This window comes from Carassius gibelio, chromosome B9 (assembly GCF_023724105.1).
Source record: "Carassius gibelio isolate Cgi1373 ecotype wild population from Czech Republic chromosome B9, carGib1.2-hapl.c, whole genome shotgun sequence".
In the NCBI taxonomy this organism is placed as follows: Eukaryota; Metazoa; Chordata; class Actinopteri; order Cypriniformes; family Cyprinidae; genus Carassius; species Carassius gibelio.
Window position 1 is genome coordinate 24,278,715 of NC_068404.1, and position 22,663 is coordinate 24,301,377.

At 37.1% G+C, this 22,663-nt stretch overlaps 1 protein-coding gene across 5 annotated transcripts in view; it reads right to left on the reverse strand.

Moving 5' to 3' along the window:
• Positions 1 to 22,663, reverse strand: part of LOC127965381 (zinc finger protein 385B) — a 127,754-nt gene that overhangs the window by 99,022 nt on the left and 6,069 nt on the right. For 2 of the 5 annotated variants that reach the window (XM_052566186.1, XM_052566182.1), the window contains exons 1-2: positions 4,010 to 4,161; positions 3,617 to 3,934 (exon numbers count right to left, since the gene is read on the reverse strand). In XM_052566186.1, the coding sequence (XP_052422146.1) occupies positions 3,617 to 3,934; positions 4,010 to 4,025 (334 nt within the window). In that variant the 5' untranslated portion in view covers positions 4,026 to 4,161. Of the gene's footprint in view, positions 1 to 3,616; positions 3,935 to 4,009; positions 4,162 to 18,037; positions 18,209 to 22,663 lie in introns of those variants that run through there. The other 3 variants (XM_052566183.1, XM_052566185.1, XM_052566184.1) reach the window with 3 other exon arrangements.

Consider the following 22,663-nt stretch of genomic DNA (forward strand, 5'->3'; position numbering starts at 1 on the left):
TGATAAAAAAAAATTTATATTTGGTGCTGTAAAATAAAGCACTACACATGATGTGTATCATGACAATGATTGTTTTGGTACAAAATTATGGGTTCCCCCAAATACATAGAAAATATCATAAAATTGCAAAAAATATTGCATAAATCTGAAAATCCTGAGTTTCTTTGGCTCTTTGGCCTAGCCCTAGCAAACCTATTCTTTTAAAATGGCAGTTGAAGTGTTTACAGATGACTGCCCAAATGCACCAGCCCCTGCAGCTCTTATTGCTGTTTACTGAAGCTCCATGGAGCACCAGAGACTCTCCCACAGAGAGAGAAAGATGAAAACACGTGAGCTTTCACTCCCAGACATCCCTGCAGGAGCAGCAGCTGTGCGGGGCAGATCAAACATCACCTCTACTTTTCACACACTCATATAGTTAAAAATAAAAAAATTATAATGACAAATATATATCCCTCACATCAACCTGTGCATGTGGGCTGACGCGCATAACACCAGCCAAACATAGTCTGAGAAACGTGTGTAAAACTTGATGACACACTTACACCCTATGCACTTACATCACGTTATAGATGAAAAGTGAATATGCTTGTCACACCTCTGTTGAGTGCTTAATCCTGTTCTGTTCACACTGAGCTTGGTTAGTTTCCAGAGTGGAAAATGCATTTCATAACCAAATTCACTATGGAAAAGTTCAGGAAGTGACAACTGCATATTAAAGATGTCTGTACATAACTTCTTGCAAATGCAATGACATCACTATTTTGGATAGAAGAGCTTTGGATTAAAGAGCTATCCAAGTTGCTACATTTTAATATCAGACTTCTCACCAGTTGGTTCTACCACCAGCTTTAACTGCAACTCTTATGTTATAGTTGAGCACTTATTTTAGTTTTAAATAGTTGTGCTGCTTACTATTTTTGTAGGAACCATGGTACATTTTTTTTGATGAATAGAAAGTTAATAAGAACAGCTTTTATTTAAAATATAATTTTGTAACATTATGCAGTACTTTACTGTCACTTTTGATCAATTTGATGCATCCTTGCTCAATAAAATATTTTTTTTTTCAAACTTTTATTTATTTATTTGTAAACGTTTATTTATTAGAGGATCAACCCCATGAGATGAAACATCTCGTTTTCATGGGGGTCCTCAGGATCATGTCCAAACAATATAGAACAGGAATAAAACCAAAAATCTAAATAATCAAAATTAAATAGTAATAAAAAAATAGTTTATATGGTATTATGGTATATAATAATTCATAATATAAGATTTAATAGAGACAGACAACGTAAACAATGACAAGAACTTATATTGGGAAATCAATATAATTCCATATAGACAAATTTCAATCCCTGCCAGACCTCTAAACCTCAAATTAACATTCATGTTTCTAGTTTACAGCTGCAACCATCACAGGTACAAAAATGAACACTTCTGTAGACAAACAGAACGATCATTTAGGCCATTTTTAAAGATTTGTTTAATTCCCCAAACTGTCTGTGTGCATATGGCCAGACATTATGACATTTACATTTTTACATTTAATAGTAGAGTTACATCATGGTGGGAAAAATCTTTTCTGGGATTCTTCATGAGGGAAAGCACACAGATTATTTTACCAGCGTTCATAAAGTCATGAAATCCACTATGACATAGTAGACTTTCTAATAGTGCAATAAGCTCTTCAAACTGAATAAAAATTTCCATTTTGCTCTGGCCGCCCCTTCAAAAGAGTCAACAATTTTCCCATGGACTCTAACACAGTCTGTCTAATGTCTGTAGGCTATATGCTACTTTTCCACCGATCTAGTGAAAGCTGGGTCGCCACAGTCTCATCTGCCAGTCTAGTACCAACTTCTCACGCTTCCTCTGCCCATCTTCCACCAGTGCTACCCAAACAGTTTCCCAGGTAACATGCAAAACAAGAGCATGTGTGTTTAAACATAAAGGTAACCTGGCATACATGTGGTTCCTACTCATAAACTGAATGGTTCATCTTTAGTCTCAACAGTGCAAATAGCTTTGTTCCACCCACCAACCAGACTGTGAACACAGTACACTGATGAATTGTCACTTACTGGTCAGGTGCAGGTGCAGGTGCTGCCATTCGCACCAGTAACACATGCCAGCACCACCACAGGCCTGTTAAAGAGACACGTTATCCTCAAAGGCCCATGAGAGAAGCATAGAGACACCCAAGAGGTTACAAAGATGATGCACATGTCTCATTTCTGCTATTTCCTGTGGTAAAAATTAACCAGGGCTCACAACAAAAATACTACAGAAAGGTGGGTTGAGCCCCACAAAACAAGACCCCTGTGGCCTAAAGAAGGCACCTAATATGATTGTTTGCATTTAAAAATAATTAAAGAAATAGCTTACTCAGAAATGAAAGGTTGTCAGCATCATTTTTTGTCATTCCAAACCTGTGTGCACTTTTTTTTCCCCCTGTAAAATAGGGTTACCATTAGCCACTGTTTTCACTACAATGAAAGTAATGAGGAGTGAGGCTGCAAAATTTTAATAGCTTGTAATAAAAAGGCTTTATTCACTTATACATTTAGTAAGCTGCAACTGTAACCTCTGTCACCAGTAAGTTCAAATTAGTGATCCAAACTCAAGAACAAATTATTATGAGGTGTTTGCCAAAAGCATTGTTAGCGAACTACAGTTTTGTTGTTACCGACATAGTACAACAATTCAGTGTATCCCGAAACCAGTTCCAACAAACATTTGCAAACAGCACTGCAAACTTGTTTTGTGGAAACTCCGCTCTCCACCCGTGTTTACAAGCACAGTTTCATGTTAGTAAGACATAGACTTAAACTGATTGTTTTTAAATCAACAAAATAGTCCTCAGATGTCATTTCATTGATTACAGCAATAATCTGACATTAATTTAATCTCAAACTAATTAGCAGAAGTTTTTAAATTAAGAAATTTGGCAGACATCATTGATTTCTTCAACAATCTATCATACTGCCACACCACACCGTTGAATGCGAAACACACCCAAGATTGTTCTTTGAACTGAATCAACTGATTCATTAAAAAGATTTGACTCGTTTGCACCGATAGATAGCCTAGTGGGCAGTGCACCAATATTTACTCAAAATAAGTAACTAGCTCACAAACCTCATGAAATCAAATTTTCAGTGAATAACGATTTAAATGTTGGTCTGTTCCTTACACAAACAAATGCTATGGCTTTAAGAAGACTGGAAATAAGAGTGAATACGTAGAAGTAGACTATGCTCATGATGGCCTTTTGTCATTTTTGGAGTTTGACATCCCCAAAACTTGCCAGGATATTCTTAAAAAAAAAAGAAAAAAAAAATCTCCTGTTGAATTTCACAAAAGAAAGTGGAAACTTATTTGGAAATGACATGAGGGTAAGGAAATGATGACAGAACATTCATTTCTGGGTGAACTATGGCTTTAATAAGAACAACTCTTTGAAAATGCCACATGAAATGACAAGTCGGGCCCTCTGAGTCAAACGCTAACTCAGGGCGCATTACCATCAGAGCGCTTTACGCCTGCACAAAAAAAGCACGTCATCTCAAAGCATCAGAGGATTCTCTCCTCTGGGTTATGGATGTCTTACCTTGACTGCCGCTGCCGCTGCTGCTGAGAGAATGCAGAGGAGTAGAAGTCGAGCTGGCGCTCGCCGTGGGCAGCTCTCCGTTATTCAACTGTTTGACCCTCTTGAGGTGAGACTTTCCATTGTAGTGGACCTGAGCCTGCGCAGCCGAGTGCAGCTGGATGTTGCAGACTTCACAGAGCGAGTAGAGCAGCTTCTTCTTCTCCTGCTGGAGCTGCATGTTGGAGTCGCTGGGATCCTTTACCTCCATGCAGCCTTGGATGGCGAAGCACAGTTGTCCATTTTCTATCAGCTGGGTGGGGCTCAAGGGGGTCTTCATACCTGCGGGACAACAGAGAGACGAGGGGCTGAAATGCAGAAAGTGTTTAATGAAAACCAGGATTGGTGATGACTCACCTTCTGAATTCTGCATCACCCCACACAAAGCTTTTACGAAAACCAGGTGGGGAGAGTTTACATCCTAAAACCACCAAGGTAGAGAACCTAAAACGTGTGTGAGTGCGGATGTCTGGAGCACTTGTGTGGGCTACACGGGTGGCTGGATATTGGTTGACTCCTCCCATCCGCACCCTCAAGCCAAGATTCCTCACTTACGGAATGGGCACAGAGCTACGGACTGACCTCCTGTGCCCATCTGTTGCCTTTGGTAAGAGACCCGACTCGTATACCTCATGACCACGGTTCTTACACAACCATCGTGAAGACAGTCGTCCCGGGGGGCACGAGCAGCTACAAAGGGCTTATTTCTGTCAGTGGCAGCAGATGCCAAAACGGCTAGTGTGTGTCTTGGGGTCTGTAAGACTGAATAAATTACATAAAACATCCCTCCCGAGCCTCGACCTCTCCAGCACTACAATTGAATGGCCGGCGTAATGGATAGCTGCAAAAGGGGAGTGTTGCGCTCTGGGAAACGGTGATCTCTTTAATCTGAAAATTGCAAAAACTGCAGATCTACCCAGTCTGCACTAATGCCACGGCTGGAGGCTTCCTGGGCTGGATAATAAAGGATAAAGGAGCATAAAGATACCAATTGAGTCAGCTGCACTTTTGAGGGCATGCTGGGGATGAAATATCCATCGCTGTGCTCACGTATGCGTGTGTACAGGACTGTGAGAAGAGACAGACTGCTGCTAAGCTCAGCCAATGAATCTCATGAAAACATGTCTACAATTAACCCCTACAAAAAAAAAAAAATGCATTTGGATATTATTTTGATGACATTATTATTATTATTATCATCATTATTATTATTATTATTATTATTATTACTATTACAATTGTGTCTGGACTTATAACTTAGTTGCATATTATTGAGTATTATTGTAATTAACAGTAAAATAATTATTATTTTATATATTTATAATTATTTTATATAAAACATGTATATAGTCTGGGCACTCAACACGCTTTACATAAAAGTGGGGAATCTCCTAATAAATAAAAGACAATGAAACCAATATTATGATGTACAAATATTACGCACACCAAGATGTGCAACTATTTTTCAAATGCATAGTCAACAAGAAATAATATATAAAATCTAAATTGTACATACTGTATATAGTGCATACATGTGTTATATATATAATGTGAAGTGACATTCAGCCAAGTATGGTGACCCATACTCAGAATTTGTGCTCTGCATTTAACCCATCCGAAATGCACACACACAGAGCAGTGAATACACACACACACACTGTGAGCACACACCCGGAGCAGTGGGCAGCCATTTATGCTGCGGCGCCCGGGGAGCAGTTGGGGGTTCGATGCCTTGCTCAAGGGCACCTAAGTCGTCGTATTGAAGGTGGAGAGAGAACTGTACACACACTCCCCCCACCCACAATTCCGTCCGGCCCGAGACTAGAACTCACAACCCTTCGATTGGGAGTCCAACCCTCTAACCATTAGGCCACGACTTCCCCTTGTCCGACTTCCCCTAAAATATATTATTTAATTTTACTTTTACCATATTGCAGAATTGCAGGGGAAATATACTGAATTACCACAACAATTTCACAATACAAATTCATTTCATTTAAGAGCAATAACGTTTCTTGTTTCTTCCTTTTGATTTTAGGGTTAAACGACCCAGACATGGATGCAAGTATAAAGGCTGCACACATGGAGTCCGTGTTTGGGTCTCTGTCCAGTAATCCTCCCGACACTGTCTCAGTAATCTCTGTGGGCAGCTGCACACTCTAATCCCTGCAGATAAACTTCCTCTAACTTCCTCTGCCTCTCGCGCCATTCAGCTCTCCTCCATTCCTTAGCACTTTCTCAAGGATCGATTGTATTCAGAGAAAGAAAAACTGTAAGTGAAAATCCCTGATGTTAATCACTTTCTTGCAATGTTGTGAATCTGTTTCTCGAAATCCCTGCTATTACTTAAGCTTGAGCTTTGCTCTACTTTGTGATGGAAATGAGGCCAGTGAGAAAAAAGAGAGAGAAGCTGCAGTGGTTTTGGTGACCTGTATTTGCAGGCAGGGTTTCCAGATATGTTGTGTGATTTGTGTCCTGGGGTTTGGAGGAAGTAATCCGCCTATGATGCTCAGTTCTCATCTCAGACACATCTGTTTATTTAGCGCTCAACTAATCAACCAGCCAGGGTCCTCTACTCTCCTCCAGGGTCATCTTCAACACTTCGAACTCAAACTTTCTACACAATATTCAATTTATATACTTAAAAAAAAAAAAAAAAAAAAAAAGGTGCTTCACGAGGCAATAGAATAACTTTTTTGTCTAAATGGTTCCATAAAGAACCTTTAACATTGAAGAAACTTTTCATTTCACAAAAAAAAGTTATTTGTGGTTAAATAATGTTCTTCAGATTCTAAAAAAAGTAGTAAGAGATGGTTCTATAAAGAACCTTTTATTAAATGGTTCTATGTATTTGGGACCAAAAATGGTTCTTTATGGCATCGCTGTGAAAAACCTTTTAAGCACCTTTATTTTTAAGAGTGTACTGCATTTTAAAAATAGGGTTTTTTTTAAATCTTTTTTAATCACTTTTTATCTTACAATTCTGATTTTTTTTTTTATATAAATAAAAAAAATCCATAGGCCACTGATAGAAATTAGTTAAGAAATAACTAATACAGATCAAACTAGGAAATCTAGGAAATCAAAATAATTTGATTAGTTGAAGAATTCTGGTGTATATACACAATACTAGGTGGAAATGATCCAACATGCAACAGACAGCTTTAATATTTAAAGGGAATATTATGCTGAACATGTCACTTTATTTCACTATATTGCAGACTCAAGTGATATTACCCACTGTACAGGAACATTTTTGTAAAACTGCTTGCATTTGTATATAAAAAAAATTATATAAAATATGATATGAAATTTGGTGTCATATGGTTTGTCACACGCCCGTACAAAACAACAAGAGTGATTATTTAGTGAGTTATTACTTTAATCTTTTGAATAATCTGTACTGCATCACACAACAGATAAAACTGAACTGAACAGACAACAGATAATTTGGTATTTTAATTGTTTATTAAATAACAATATAATATATATAATAGGGAGGCCATGAATGCAGTAATCTTGAATCAGATCATAGATCAAAGCTGCAGCCCAAGAACTATAAAACGTTATCAATGTGACTGATCAGTGGAACACTGTGGCCTTTTGAAATTTATGAAGCAGTTTGACTGTGTGACAAGTGCAAACATTGCTCAGACCTTTCTCTGAATGTCTTTCCGGAAAATGCATTTAATACAGAGTCAAAATAAAGAGTGCTTTGATCCGGATACTGAATTTCCACAAAACATCCATTACAGCACTCCAGTACAGAGAAAAACAGACTGAAGTGGAGAATTCAAAACCGGTCAAAAGGCTTTGTTTCTTAGGAAAACACTTGATTGTTCTATGATAAAGTCCACCATTGCATGAAATTGTCTAAATGTGTATCAAAATTCAAGGTTTCATTTACTGATTAAGCCAGATAGCAGAGCAAATGCAAATTTTTTGATGCAAGATACGACAGACTGAGGGGTTTCAAATAGCGTGAGAACATTCATTGCAAATGCATTATATTAGTATGCAGAATGTGGAAGCTGAATGTGATTTTGGCAGAGCTTTGACTGATTACCTCGTTCATTTCATTCCACATTCTTCGTAGTTATCCGTTCTTGAACATTTCGTACCCTCAAATCATTCCCAACACATCCACATACTATTAACCTGCCTCTATTTCTCTTTCTCTTGCGCTCCAGAGATATAACTCCTAAAGGTCAGGTGATTATTGCATTAAAACAAATGCGATATGATAGATGTCAAGCTGTGGTCATGTCAGACGGATGCCTGAGGGCAAAGCTGAGACCGCCGGCTGAGGAAACTCTTGTTTTTATATTAGAATCAATGAAACATACTCCCTCCCCAAACTGCTTCTCCTCCCTCAGCTTTAAGATGGAGAGCTGGGCACTCAAGCATGACATGTGCAATCAATGTTGAGATTCTGTCAGACAACAGGAAGTTAATCAGGTGCTCACAGGTCAATCCAGTCAAGCAAACGCTAATAAAAGGAGATGCCTGATGCAAAAAAAAAAAAAAGGAGAAAAAAAATCCAGTTCTTCACTAAAGCTACTAAAGAGGTCAGAGAGTTTAGCATGGTAATATACATGGCAGAGCAAGTACAGAGACTTGCTACTGCCAATGCATCCACAGACATGCTGCAGCATATATAACATATGAAATAACCCCTATATATAACATATATGAAATCACTCTGCAGCAGGTCTAGACAGGTGGAGCTGGGGAAGGTGGGGGATTCTGAAGCATGCTGCAATTGCTACAGCAAGCACTAGATGAATATTTGAATGCTGAGCAATAAGCTCATCGTCTGCTGATATGAAGAGACACCAATCAGCTGTGTCATGTGAATAATCATGTGATTACATCTCATACAGAGCAGTACCCACAGTATCTTTCTATGTAGAGTAGCTAGAGTCCATTTATTAAGTGAAGGCGGTTCTGTTTGTGACATGATACGACAGAATTGGTGCTCCCAGTCTAGACAGCTTTGCTGATTATAATGGGGGTGATCTAGTTTTATTGCACTGCACTCATAGTATGTACATGAGAGAAATACTAATCTTAAAAAAAGAGAGAGAAAGGATCTTAGGGAACCATGAAAAAAAGTGAGTTTATCTACACTCTGTTTAGAGATCATTTCCAAATAGAGGTATGTATGTGGTTCAACAATGAATCAGGAATCAGCACTAAACACATGTCTGAAGTATAATGGTTTGTGGCCCTTGGCACAGAGTTTGAATGGGTGACCTTTGTGTGGGCAGGTGCTGAAGAATATACTGCAGGCAATATTTAAGAGCCGCAGAAGGTAAATGTTATTGCTTTGGCACCCTTAGCTTCTATAACAGTTTGGGCTTAATTACCAGCTTTACCCTGATATTGAGTTCTATGCCAGGTTGTGGGAGTCGAATAAAAATAGCAACAGTAACTAAAAATCACTGTTCATCTAGAGACCACAGGCAGTGATAGAGAGAGACAGAGAGAGAGAGGGAGAAGATAAAAAAAGATGGATATGAAGCATCTTTTTTCTTTGAATGCTACAGATAAAAAGTCTATCCTTCAGATATCTAAAATGGATGTCCTGGGATATCACACTTGTCTCGGTTACAACACTAGTGTCTAAAACAGCAAAAAAATCAATTAGAAATGTTCAGTTTTTGCAGGGTATTTTATTGATTACAGTATTTAATACTTTTTAAAGAATAGAAATCTGTATGTCTTTGTGTCACTGGAACCTTAAAAAGTAATGGCACAAGTAAAAAAAAAAAAAAAAAAAAACACGAACATAATAACAATAGAAGCACGCTTGTGTAAATTATTCAATACTATTTAAATAATTGAAGACTTCCAAAGTATGCATCACTGGAACTTTAAAAAGTAATGCCACAACTTCTTAAAAAAAAAAAAAAAGCATAAGCAATAGTATACTTTCATCAGCAATCACTTCTAATTATGAAATTCATCTCTAATTGCAAAAAAAAAAAAAAAAAAAAGAATGAAAGAAAGAAAAAAAAAGGCAAAAGAAACCACAGACAGACAGAGATCTGGTTTTAACATGCATTTTAAATGTGACCCTGGACCCTGGTCTTAAGTCGCTGGGGTATATTTTTAACAATCGCCAAAAATACATTGTATAGGCCAAAATTATAGATTTTTCTTTTATGCCAAAAATCATTAGGATATTAAGTAAAGATCATGTTCCATGAAGATATTTTGGAAATTTCTAGGGGTGCTCCGATCACGATCGGCCGATTGTTAATGCGCATCTCATCAGTAAAGCCGGTTTTCTAATCAGCGGTTAATTCCATCAGGTGCGTGATTTCACATAGAGCAGCTTTTACTACACAGAGCCGTTGTTAATAGAGAAGATGCGCAAATCCACTTCATTTTCAGCGTTTATTGGCGCATCTTCTCAGTTAACAATGGCTCTGTGTAGTAATAGCTGCTCTATGTGAAATCACGCACCTGATGGAATTAAACGCTGATTAGAGAACCGGCTTTACTGACGAGATGCGCATTAACGATCGGCCGATCGTGATCGGAGCACACCTAGAAATTTCCTACCATTAATATATCAAAACTTAATTTTTGATTGGTAATATGCATTGCTTATAATTCATTTGGACAATTATAAAGGCAATTTTCTCTTTTTTTTTTTTTTTTTTTTTTTTGCACACTCAGATTCCAGATTTTCAAATAGTTGTATCTCATAGTTGTATCCAAATAATGAACAAGAATTAAAATAATACATTTTAAAATAATGAAAATTTTCATAATGCAGATTGCATTTTCATAATTTATTATTTATTATTACATAATGATACATCAAAATATTTAAAAACAAATTGCATTTTTGGACACTTCAACATAAAATTCGTGCTTTAAAATTGTTTGATCATTTAAAAATACTCAGTGATAATACTCAGAGGTCAAAAATACCACTCCAAGTTATTGCATATTAAACACCAAATATATATTTTCCCTTCAGTATAACCAAATACATTTTTAGCTTTTCACACTGCACCTGGTTAGGACATGGTACGAATGCTAGAAAGCACATCAGAAAAGTAAGAAATTACTTCAAAGCTCTCCCACGAATCGTAAAGATTGAGAGAGACTCGTATCGCACCCTGTCATCCGTGCCGATTTCAAACCTACGGCCCATTATGAAACCCCCAGCTAAAATCTCACAGATGGAAAGGCCGTGGATGTGTTTCTGCAGCCTAATTCCACGCTAATTCCTTTCACTGGAAGCTCTTAGCAGAAACACAGAAAAACTAAATGAATGTGAAAGTTTTCCACTCAGTGTGCGTCTGTCACACACAGGGAGGGCTTGGCACGCACATGCGTAACATCTGGACAGGAAGTGGTCTGTTAATGGAGGGTCGGCAACTTACAGCAGTGTCAGGTGAGGACTGGAGTCTCAACTGTAAAGCTGTTCACAGATGTCCTCAATGTGCCTTTGACCAGGGCACGTGAAAATTATAGAGACATTTATACCAATCCACTATAAGCAGTTTTGTACAGAAAATTCTTGTGCCGATGAAATCGTGAGCTCAGCAGACATATGTTGGCTAGAGTTAGACAGAAATATACGATGGCTCTCAAAAGCTGACAGAACAGACAGAGAGACAGTCGTTAAGTAGAGCATCGGATCTGCATTAGTTGTGTTGATAGGGGTCTTTCACAATGCTGAAGTGTGTGGAAATAGAAGAGGTAAAACTGCTTACAATGGGGTTTGGTATCACTGCACCTGCTCTGCCGGTTACACACAGCCTGCGTTCCTGATGAGTAACCTCTCAGATTCAGCACATGAAGAAACTAACTATGAGGGAAGGAACATTTCCTCTAAAATTATCCATCTCAGCTTCACATAAGTAACTCAATAAAGCAGAAAATTCATAATTGGCTGTTTCTGGACAAAAAAAAAAGAGAAGTGTTAATGAAAGACCGTGCTACTGATGCTTTTATATATAACTTGGTACCGGTATTTTCAACTTCTCTAATTGGAAACGGAGCATGAGCAATGGGAAATTTTATAATTCACCAAACTTATTGGGTTTCTCCTCTCCGACAAGCTTCGTAATGAAAGATGGTGTTATGAAAGAACTGCAGAATCTAGATTTTTTTCATTTCCTACACAAAATGTCAGTTGTGTTTGCACTTACAAATTAACTTACAGTGAAGGAACATTTTGACCTGTGGTTCGTAACAATAATAAAAGCATTGGAATTTGCCTCATATATTGGCTTGGGTGGGTGGAAGGTTGTCAAACTTTTATTAGTCAATTCTAAAATTACAATGCACCAAAGATACTGTGATATATTATTGCAATTTAAAATAAGAGGTTTGTCATTTACTCCTGTGATGGCCTAAATTTTAAGCAGTCATTACGCCGGTCTTCAGTGTCACATGATCCTTCAGAAATTATTCTAATATGCTGATATGGTGATTGCGTAACATTTATCAATGATGAAAACAGTTGTACTGTTCAATTAAATATCACCATTTTGGTACTGAATATTTCAAGCAAACAGTCAGACACGAAGAAATACATTAAAATAATTGCGTCTGTACAGAGAACGTTTAAAATCAGCTGTCAGTCAACAGGCCTTAGCAAACATACTGTATTCAATGATTTTCACTTAACAGCAATCCACACCTATAAAACAGAGAGCATATCACTGAAGAAAAAAATACATTTTCAATGAGAAATAAAACGGGCTTATCGCATGGACAGTCTCAGGCACATGAGCACACACATTCTAAGACGGACTATAAATAACGGTGATGAGACTTGACTGTATTTTCCACTCATTATCAAACAGATCTATGGAGAGACAAGCTGATGAAGAAAGAGTCGGACAGAGAGAGTGAAGAGGGGATTTGAAAATAGAGTGAAAGAGACAGAAATAAAAAAAGAAGGCTGTGAGAGTTAGATCAATAGAGGATTTATATTGCAAACAAGAAAGACATTACATCTAAACGTTTGGGGTTGGGGTTAAGATTTTGTTTGACTCTTTAAAGAAATTCATTATTTTAATCAGAAAGAATGAATTAAACTTATCAAAAGTGTTAGTAAAGAAATGTATAATGTTACAAAAATTATCTTTTAAGATGAATCCTGTCTTTTGAACTTTCTATTCATCAAAGAACTCTTGAGCAGCATATCCTCACAAAAAAAAGCATTTTAAACTATATTTATACAGTTTTGTCTTTAATATTCTGGTTAACTATTCACAATTTGGTGTTTTTGAATGAATGAGCTGAATGAATGGCTCAATGGCTTACTTATAAAGACAATGACTAGTTTAGTTTCTGAATGAATCAGTGCTTTTAATCAATCGGCTGACTTAATGAGTCAATGACTCACTCAAAAATACAAATAACTAGTTTTATGTCAGAATGAATCAATGTTTTTAAACAAATAATTTAAAATGCCCAAGTTATGCCATTTATAAAGTTGCTAATATTGTTTTATGAGTCTCTTGCATGCATGCAAGGTCAAAAAACACATTAGTTTAAAAAAAAAAAAAAATTGATTTAATTTTACATATTTTCAAAATTATTCCTAAATGACTCGTACAAAGCAGTTCAAAGAATCAGTCTCTCTAAACCCCTTCTTTCCATGAGCCCTCACTGCTGTGATTGGTCAGATGGTGCAGTCCTGTGTTATTACGTAGAGTTTGGCTCTGGATTGGTCTACCACTTACAGTTCATGTCGGAAACAAAAATGCCCATTGCCATGACAGAATATATCGATCGACCTCACCAATTCAAGCCTGAGTCTGATGATGAAATGGTAGATTAAATTTTGATTGCAAACAGACTCTTTTTTTTGATAGACAATAACATTATTTATCGTGCACTGTCGGCTTCACAACTTTGCAGATGGTTTATGTTCACATACAGCTAAATGACTGCATGAAAGGTAATATTCGAAAAGGCATAACAGGGGCACTTTAATAAATTATTAAATAAAATAACTCAAAAGCATGGCACCTTTCGCCCAAAAATTTAACCTGCAGAAACCAGTGAAAAAACGTAATTAAGATCAATGTGGTTACTGCATTTCTTCAAAAACTACAAACTGGTTCTCCATTCCCAATACTATGTGAGTTGAGTGGCTGAGGCACACAAGATGGCCTTTTGGCACCATGCTGCTAACTCGGTTTTTATAAGCGGTGCATGAGCTGTGTCACCATCACACATGCCATTTCCATGTAATCTCACCCTCTCAGTGCAGACTTACTGTGAAACTCACTCAACTGTGACTCCATCGTGGCCCAAAGTATGTATTTTATGGCTGTGTCACATACTGGAACTCAGGCACAAGCTGCTTGATGGTAAAGCGATGTAATCATGTTTTTCTCCAATTCTGTGACTAAGTATGGACGCATTGGGCTGTCTGAAAATGTGTCTGGTGCATTTGACTAATTTGGACTTCGTTCTCCTGCTTTAGCTGGCATGTCTGGGAAAAACAACAACATTTGCAGCTGATTCATATAATAAAATCTAAAGGAGAGAGAGTAAACAAGAGGAAAGGATGCTACTGGTTTGGAGGTACATTTCCTGTCATTTGTCATGCACATATTTCACCCTCTGAGAGGAATGCTCTTAAATAGTCCAGACTTGAGTAAACCCTTCTCTTGTTTTAGCTGGCACATCTAAGAAAAACAACAACATTTGTGGGTACTTTCTCAGTAGGCAGTCTGAATGGGGAAAGTGTGACATTCTCAACATTTGCAACAGAGCAAGGTTAGACTCAACACCAACAGACTGTCTCTTCAAAACAGAGGAGCTAGAAATGCGTTCAGAATGTTCGAGGGGAAAGTACAAATGAAATTCAAGAGAAAACACGGGGGATTTGAATGATTCCATTTCATGACCTTGATTTGAGGACAACATTCAGTTTAAAGGACTCTGAAGTTCAGGGAATGTTCTAGATTTAAGTATGAACTCTGTCGATTATCATAGAAAACGATTTTGATTCAACACTCAGTTTGTAAAAACAAAAAAAATGTGGAAGTCTACAGATAGAGCCGCTCTCAAGCCACTATACATTTTTTTGTTTTTTTTAAACAAGCCATGTAACTTCTACATTATGTGCGCAAGGACACCAGAAAGATATGCAATATATGTGCCATGAAATTAATTCTTACCTGGAGTAAATTAAAAGCACATAACCAGTAGTGACACCATTAAAAGGGTGATTTACAAACTTTACAGCATAAAAAAAATTAAGAATAATAATAAAATAAATAAATTAGAATTTAAAAAGTGCACTGACATTTGCCACATATGCGGTCCATAAAGTGTATGTTGCATTAAACTACAACAGATGATTACCACATATTTTTTAATTGCTTAAAAAAAAAACAAAAAAAAAAACAGACTATTACATGCTCAGAAAGAAAAGATACAAATCTGTCACTGCAGTGGTACTCTAAAGTACATAAGGCACATATTTGTACTATTTTCCTATCCTAAATAGTACAAAGAGGTACTTTAAAGATGCATATCAGTGCTTTGAAAACAAATATTAGTACCTTATTTTCTGAGAATGTATAGATAAAACTTAGAATTCAGATTTTAGGTAAGGGAAAATGAATTGAAATAATCTGTTGAAAGCTGTATTTTAAACGTTTTTATCTTTCTCTGTCAAACCAAACCTCGTGTTCAGCTTCCTATGCAGACCTCACCGTGTGCCAGCTCTCCACACACAGTAGCTGCATTCACAAACCCACACAGAACCCACTTCAATTCCAGGAGTTATTTCACAGAGAATGAACCAACGGGTTGACCTCTGACAAAGTGTACTGGCCTACAGCAAACATACACACACATATGCATACATACACACACATACAAATACACAATCTACATATATACATACATACACACACACACACACACATACATATATATATACATATATATATATATATATATATATATATATATATATATATATATAAATAATAAATAAATAAATAAATGAAACTTTGTAAAAAGAGACTTTAAAAAAAAATCTTACCAACTCAAATCTATTGAATGGTAGCCTATATATAACCTACACCTCATATGCATAAGATATATGTAAATTATGGGAACAAGAGACCTACTATATGTGAATAAAAACACTGTTGAACAGCATTTGTTTCAATGCAAAAATGCATCCAGTATGAACAGCCCTGTGGACCATCACCAATCTAGATTGATGCTATAATCCCTTGAAACCAGAATCCCCATCCAGCACCAGAGCAACAAAACAACCACACCTCAGACCTCGAAACCAGAGCAGAGTGATACAAACATTTCCACCCTTAAAGTCCCTACGGCATTCACATGTGCGCTGCTGTAGCATGCAAACAGTCTGAGTGTACCATTACAGAGAGCTGCTGAGAGCATGCGTGCCCTTGCAATTGTGGTCACCTCTGCCAAACGTGTAATGGTATATGTGTCCGATGAGTTGTGTTTCAAAGGCAGGGCATCACCTTGATGACAGCATCCGTCGACTGCTGATGAATGTCAATATAGCTGAGCTATTACGAACAGAAGATGATGATGACGAAAATGCAATGGTATATAAGCAGCTGAGAAAACACAGTTGAAAGCTGTGCTGTATTAATATAGAAATTAGATCTGCATTTGCAGAGGAAAATGGCTGTGCTTGCAAAGTAAAAAACAAACAAACAAAAAAAAATGTAGACCATTGTCATGACACTTAGTATGTGTCTTTCTCTGTGAATGAGAATCAACTATTGAGCCATTAACACAGGTTTTCTGCACCGAGGATGTCAAAAGTACCAGTACTTTGTCAAATATAGAATTTTGCAATATCACAGTTGACTGACAGATGAAGTGATGCAAGGAAGATGGCATAAGTTCGAATTTTAGCACATCATCCTGGAAACAGTTGAATTTGAAACATATTTCTGGTTAAATGGATGAAATAAAAAGTCAGTGGTGACACGGTCAATATATTTTCACATTTAGCCCTTTTTTATTTTTTATCACAGGATTAAAGCTAAGTGAATTAGCAGCAGAATAGTTTCTCTACAGTAATAAATGCTATTTCAATTAGCACTGCATTATTCTTATACACTTTATTTATTACCTGAAGGTGACTTTAAAAACACACATAAAACATATTGTCAAAATAATGTCTTCACACTTCATCAGTCAAAATGTTTCTGCGTTTTATTCAGCTTATACAGCAATAGCTTGTTCCCATTTTGTTTTAACCATATTAGGGGTTTCCTGGCACGACATAAGTAATTACTTCTATGAGTCTGTTTTAGACTACATGACGACCTCAGGCTTCAAGTTTGAATGAAACTTAAATTGCATGAGAGTGTTGAGTGCTCACTGTTCACATCACCTCATTCTGGATATGAATAAAAATATCAGGTCATGAACAGACTATTCAGGCCAGGACCAGCAGACTGGAGGACAGCTTCATCCATCAGGCTGTCCGGAAGCTGAACTCCCGACTTTGACCCCCCCCCCCCCCCCCCCCCAAAATACTTTTTCCCCATGCACCACTGAATTCTGAACCTCAGTCACCCCAGCTCCCACTAACACACTGAGACCTGCACCAGACACTTTGTACAGCATTGGTCTGCTCACTACCACATTCAGCATATATCTGACCTCATTCAACTACCTCTTCTGTCAGTTTAAATAAAGAACTGCTCTCTGAGATTTTTGACACTTTGATCAGACTGAAAAAGCTCCTTTGCATTATAATCATTATATCTGCAAAGTTTACTTTACTGGTTTGCACACTATCTGCCATGTGCCTTGTGCTGCTTTACTTAGCTTTCTTTTTACATGACCTATTTGTATATTTGTATAGTTGTACTTTATATTTTATTTTCTGTATTTAATGTTCTACTGTAGTGTTATCTGTATACACCAAGGGTCTGAGAGTAACGCAATTTCAATTCTCTGTATTTATGTACCGTACATGTGAAAGAATTGACAAAGCAGACTTGACTTATTCAGTGTGAACACCCATTGAAGAATTAATTATAAATAAATTGAACTTAAATGGAGTCTGTAGGTTTTGTTTGAGCTGAATTAGTCATTCATTTTGGAGTAAATAAGCATAAAAAATGTAATGTTTGGGGCCCATGAAAGCACTGTAAGGCAAAAAGTATATAATCGATACGCTAATAGCTTACGCATGTTTATTTGGTCACAGATCAGAGCATAGTAGTGTGGCTGCTCTTCCAAAGTGCCTGATATAGGTCAAGGTCATTGTATTTAGCCCAGAAGCTCACAGGCTGCTTAGACAGGAGAAGAACGTGACGTTGTTACTGATGAATAAGAGCCACATGCTCTATGAGCAAGAAAAACGAGAAAAGACTCTACCTGACAGTTCATCGCCTGACAGAACCAGGCTGTCAGCTCTCTCACTGAGCCAAAGGAGGAGAGAAATGTCTCCTTTTGCCCTTCAGCCTGAAGAAAAACCACCCTTTCTGAAAGCACACAAGGAGACGGTTCCTAGCATTAGTGGCACTTCCTGTCACTGGGGTTGGAGAACTGGGGGTAAAGCAAGGAGGAAAGATGCATAAGCACACCTGCATCATCACAAATACAAAACAGTCAATTGTTTTTCAAGCCTGGAAAAGTCATGAAGGAGGTAAAAGTCATGGAAATTAACATTATTAAATTTATTTTTCTGCTTTCATGTTTTGCTTCAAAATAATTCATTAGATGCTATGCGAGCAGGGAAAAAAAATCCTAAATTGGTCACCAGCATGTCTCGCTTTCTTTCTACCATACTTCTCCATATGGACATAATTTCTGAGCCAATCATTCAAGACTGCAATTTTATTTAATCATTCATACTGAATCACAAATTGGTCTGAATGATTCACTAGCGAATCAGTCAGATTTAGACAAAGCAATTTTGCAATAAAAACAGTGAAAAAACAAAGAAACAGAAAACTAAGTGGGGAAAAAAGGGGGCAAATTTGACCCTCAATTTGATTACACAATTACTCAACGTTGCAAAATTAGCAATAAATAAATGCTTTCTCTGTTTTCAGATAATACATGGCCAAATCCCCTCAACTTTGTTTTCCCAATATTTTACTAGGGGGTCAGGAATAGGGCATTTAATTATAGGATGAGGCATAGTGCAATATCATTCATATTTGTGTAGTGAAAAAGCCACTGGATTAGCAGTCATAACCGATTTACAATCATACCACACAGAGGGAGAGGAAGAAAGGGGCTGAGAGTATTTTCAATATCATAACAGTACACGAAAAAAGGCCATGTTTGTCCGTACAGCTGATGTGTATTCGGGATTTGGGATTTAGCTGCATAATTATCTACGAGTTAGTAATCCATCACTGACCAATCATCTGAGAGATGGGGCTTACAAAGGCCGGCTGTTACCCTACTTGTTTGGCCTTTTATGCAATAATTTGTACCTACTATGCAATCAGATTACTCTTAATCTAAATGACTTGCATCCTCGCTGGACAGATAATCTTTAAGCTTCATGTTCCAAGAATGAGTGAACATGGGACTCCACGTAAAATCAGCACGGCTGATGATAAATGTAATAATTTGAATGCATTTCATTCTTTACTTGTATTCATAAAATATCTTACAGTCGAAAAATCCCTCTAGGAGCTAAGATATAATCAGGAAGGGTGGTAAAGTAGGCTCAATTGCAATGGTTTCCTTTATAGGAGACGATTTATGAAAGATTAACCAGCAGCTTCTTACATCACATCCACTAATACCTGACAGTGAGAGAAAAGTGCTCCAGTGAGTCCAGTCAACTTCATTTATTTATATAGCACATTTAAATGCAACTTTATTGCCCAAAGTGCTTCAGACAGAACAATAGAAAGACGGGGTGACAAGAATGTCAGACAGAACTATAGACAGTCTGACAAAGACAGGCAGGCAGAACTACAGACAGACAAAAAGACAGACGGGTAGACAGAACAAAAGCAAAATGAACGATTGACAGGCAGACAAAGAATGATGGAAAAACAGACAGAATGACAGACACACAGGCAGAACCGCAGAGAGATAGACAACAGGGTACACAGACAGACAGAAAGAATAACAGACAGACATAGATACTAGAGAGATAGGCTGAGAGACAGACAGACAGAAAGACAGACAGAAGGCACAGCTATATGAATATAGCCTAAAAACTATATCTAAGGCATTCAACAGCCCCCAAAAGGGTCAGGCACTGGTAAGTCATCTGCTATAATAATAAAAAAGAGTGATAATATAAAAGACGATTTATGTGCTGCTTGCAAAAAAAAAAAAAAAAAAAAAAATTTATCAGACTGACTAACTTTTGATTGGCATTCAACAAAGAACATGCTTTTTGCCACCTTATGGTGCAATTACAACATCTTCCAGCAGGGGCTAACTGGGTCATGTTAACCCCCAAACTTTGACCCCTAGATAGAATAGCAATAATTCTACCTCCAGTGTGTGTATAAAGCTGCACTGAATGCTCTCTATTCAAAGAGCGGGTTATTGACCCATGCAGCAGTTCTGCTCCATCGGTAGCTTTAAGAGATATTCTGCGTAAGGTCTTCTGCTTTGTGCATTGGTTTCAGGCGCTGTGGGTATGAGTTACCTCTCTCACACTCTGGTGTCAATGTTGAAAGGATTAGAGGAGCCCTAATGTTTCCCATCTGTCACCGAGCCAAACCGTCCCTCGGCTCATCTGATCCGCAAGCTGCTTCTTTCCTCAAAATCACATTTAACAAATGACTCCTCACTCTTTGATTAAAGTCTAGATCCTGTTTTAATCCGCAATCCATATATTCTAAATCTAGTACATTATGTCAATATTTACCCAACTTTTAGGTCTGTTATCTTCTCTTTTTTTTTTTTTACATTTTCTGGGGCACATACACATACGACCTGTGCAGACCAATAAAAAGACCCAAAAGCTCTTCCAAAAACTACGTAGGCAGCATTTTAAGGGATCATGGGCACACACGTAACATGATTATGCTGCCTTGTAAGATATCTTCATTTGGATTCATTCTAAGACAGCATGTGTCTAAGGCGCTAGGATTTGATGTGGAAAATGAGGACAGAATCTCAGAATCAGTTATAAAAATAGAATTGACACTATAACAGGCAATGTGACAAAAACTGAATGAAAATCAAAAGCAGGCTTATACAACAAACTAAATTCTAATACAGACTAGGGTCTATGATTGTTAAAAGCACAAAAAGACAGATTGAATATGAAGTCTGCATGTTCTGCATGTCTCAGTGTGAATGAGCAGCACAGATTTGTCTTCTGCACATACTCATGGTGTTTTCAGAGTCTGCATCTCAATATATGAGGAATCTCCACATTAACTGAAAGTTCAGTTTTATAACAATTACAATTTTATTTGACAAAAATATTGTCATAGCATAAACACAGAAACTCAACTTCACAACAACCTGATAAAATACATTTTTGGTTTAACTTAAAGAAATTGTAATGGAAATATATTTCTATTGTACAGCAGAATTTTCAAATATAATTAAAACTTTATTATTTAAAGAATATTAAACAATTTGTCTTCCATTCTAATTTTAACAGGATATATATATTGTCAAAAATGAAACTGCTAAAGTTTTAAATTAATTACATTTTAAAAGATTCAACCCCCCACATCCCCCCTCCATCTTTAATGTTTGACTGCCACTGATAATAAATTTGTAAAATTGTTCTTCACAGAGAAGGCAATCCTACAATGCATTATAAGCTTTAAAACAAGATTTATAAAAAGACACATAAAAATGTTGATTCTAAATATATTGATTAATTCAGACATAATATATAATATTATAGACCATATACACAAATATATGTGAACAAAATATATACCGTATAAAAATACAATAAAATACAAATAAAAAAATCCAAAAGTGGGTTATTGCAGTGTTGCCATAGAAGAACCATTTTGGGTTCTCCAAAGAACCTTGTATGGAACCTTCCTTAAAATAACCCTTTTTTTTCTTAATGTAAAGAATATTTTATCTAAATAATGCTGTAAAGAAGCTTTGGCGACTATAAAGAATATTTTGTGCAATGGGGATGTCAAATGGATGTCTTCATATAACCACAGACAGATTCCAATAAAGAACCTTTATATTTAAGAGTGTTGGCAGCAAGGCAGCTAGTCTGTCTGGTGCAGGATCTTCTCTGATTGAGTTACATGCATGCCATTATCTGGGATTTGGTACACGGTGATATTCCAACATGAGCTACACTCATGACTTAAATCATTAATGCACATGTTGAAATATAAATACAGAAGAAGGGCTTTTATCAGATTTTTTGCAGGGTTACATTTAACCTGAGGCAATGTTAAATAAACCACTACAGTCGGGGCAGCTGTTACAGTTCAGTTCCTCTCTAAGGTCCATTACTCAGACCTGGTTTTAACAGTGGGAGGAAGGTTCCATCCAACTAACCACAGCTGATTGACAGGAAATCTAAAGAACCTAGAAGTCTATGTAAGGACAGACACCTCGTGCCAGTAGCCAATCAAAAGAAGATCAGCGAAAGCCCAGTTGAGCCAAGAGCTTTAAGAGGCAGTGGCTGCACACAAACGGAGTAGAGTTGAACTGAATTAGTGGATGCAGACTCAGCACTTACCTAAACTGCTATTTTAAACGTTAGAAGATAAAGAATCTAAATTTGATTTCAAACTGTACTAATATGTTGAAGTGAATTTAAACAGACATGTGAGGAGCAGTGAATGCGGTGTAGGGACCCTGTGAATCAGAACACAGCCAAACCGTAGCACTCAGCATTTGTCACCCGTTATGAAGCTCAAAGCGGTTTCTGGCCACTCTGTCCTCGCTTCCAGACTAGGGCTGTAGGAGCTACTGATGTAAGCTATTTTGACATCAGGGTTACATCCTAGATATTGGGAAAACATAAAAAGATGACGACTTCATAAGCACTGACATCATTAGCACTGACTTCAAGAGTTTAAG